A 1,802-nucleotide genomic window follows, 5' to 3' on the forward strand; every position below is an offset into this window, starting at 1 on the left:
CCTACACCCGGCATTCTGCGCCTAGGAGGAAAGATTGACCTCCGGGAAAAGGGGGGTGGGGGTGGAGCAGGTTGTCTTCGGGGAAGGGGGACACCAAAACCCCCAATTGGAAAACATCCTGGTCTGGTGTCCGAAGCCTGAAAAGATATGGCGGCTGGGGGGCAGGGAGGTGGGGGAGGGAATCACTGGGTGAGGAGGCCCGGATTCAGGAAAGGACCCCGTGTCCACTGAGCGCCCTGTCCCTGTCTCCTGTCTGCAGGTCTGGGAGTCTGTTGTTCCCAGCACTCTGCGAGGCAAGAAAAGGAGGAGAAGCCTGTCCAGAAGCCCTGCAGGTCTGTGAGAGGGGACACTGGACGTGGACCCGGGGCTTGGGGGAAGGTGGAGGGCAAGGGCTGGGCAGAATTTAGGGACACCACGCTCCAACACATACGCAGGCACCCTCCCACGCTGGGAGTAGAGATGGTGACAGGGCCTGCCTGGGAAAGGGTTGGCTCATGTGTGTGGGAGGAGTGGGGGGGAGGGGTGGGCAGAAGGCACACTTGGAGATTCAGCCAGGTTAAAGGAACCCTGACGAGGGCCAAGATCCAAGTACTATCCGGACCTGAGCTTCACTCCTAAGTCCCAAGTCATCAGTCTCCCTTGTCTCCTCCTTGTCTCCTCCCATCTCCCTTCACCCCCCACTACCAGGACAGGAAAAGGAGGAGAATTTCAACATGGAAAAACTCTACAGTGAAAATGAAGGAAAGCTGGAAAAAGAGGGAAAACCAAAAAGTGAAGTAGAGCCGGAAGAGGAAGGAAAGTCAGAAGAGGAAGGAAAGCCGGAGGTGGAGGGGAAGCCAGAAAACCAGGGGAAGCTAGAGGATGAGGGAGAGCCAGGTGATGAGCGACAGCCAGAGGGAAAGAAGGAAAAGCAGGGAAAGCCAGGAGATGACGGGAAACCACAAGGTGAGGGCAAGCTGAAGTCTGAGCGAAAGCCAGAAAGCGAGCCCCGGGCTGCCGAAAAGCGCCCGGCTGAAGATTACGTGCCCCGGAAAGCGAAAAGAAAAACCGACAGGGGGACGGATGATTCCCCCAGGGACTATCAGGAGGATTTACACGAAAGGCACCTGAGCAGTGAAGAGATGATGAGAGAATGTGGTGATATGTCAAGGGCTCAGGAGGAGCTAAGGAAAAAACAGAAAATGGGTGGTTTTCATTGGTTGCAAAGAGATGTCCAGGATCCATTCCCCCCAAGGGGCCAGCGGGGAGTCAGAGGAGTCAGGGGCGGAGGTAGGGGCCAAAGAGGCTTACATGATGCCCCATACCTTTAATGCCTTCGGCTTTCAATTCTGATTCTCCGATGAGAATATTGTGAGCCCCGCTTTCCCTGGCAGGCATTTGCCAGGCTCTGTGCTTTAACCTATGCTGATACTTTGCTTTAGGTGTCACTCTTGTTACCAGCAGCCTTTGACCCCACTGCAGCGCTCTGTGTTTCAGTGGGGGATTTTCACCCATGTGCATGGAAGAGATGTTCATGGTACCTTGTAAAATATTAATAAAAAACAGTTTGCAGAACCACATATACAGTATCAGCCTATTTTTATCAAAAAGTATATTTGCATAATACCACAGGGAAAACTATGAAAGTGTGTACACTAGAAAGTAGACAGTGGTCATTCCTGTGTAATGGCCAATTATAGGTCTCACCTGTACTCAAAAATGAGTCCAATCACCTGATAGTTTTAGGTACCTCCATGCCATTCCTTTGCTAGTGTGCCCCATTCCCATGTCTTCCCCTGGGTCTAACCACATCAGGTGGGCAC

General features: G+C 52.9%; 1 protein-coding gene across 1 annotated transcript; it reads left to right on the forward strand.

The window, feature by feature from the left end:
* Positions 1 to 713: 713 nt before the first annotated feature.
* TCEAL3 (transcription elongation factor A like 3) lies at positions 714 to 1,557 on the forward strand. Its single transcript, XM_004388898.3, has one exon. The coding sequence runs from the start codon at positions 714 to 716 to the stop codon at positions 1,308 to 1,310; it is 597 nt and encodes a 198-aa protein (XP_004388955.1). The 3' UTR covers positions 1,311 to 1,557.
* Positions 1,558 to 1,802: the final 245 nt, after the last annotated feature.

Source organism: Trichechus manatus, unplaced genomic scaffold, assembly GCF_000243295.1.
Source record: "Trichechus manatus latirostris isolate Lorelei unplaced genomic scaffold, TriManLat1.0 scaffold00221, whole genome shotgun sequence".
NCBI lineage: Eukaryota > Metazoa > Chordata > Mammalia > Sirenia > Trichechidae > Trichechus > Trichechus manatus.

Coding starts and splice junctions, on each gene's coding strand:
- TCEAL3 (XM_004388898.3), top strand. CDS start 714: ATGGAAAAACTCTACAGTGAAAATGAAGGAAAGCTGGAAAAAGAGGGA.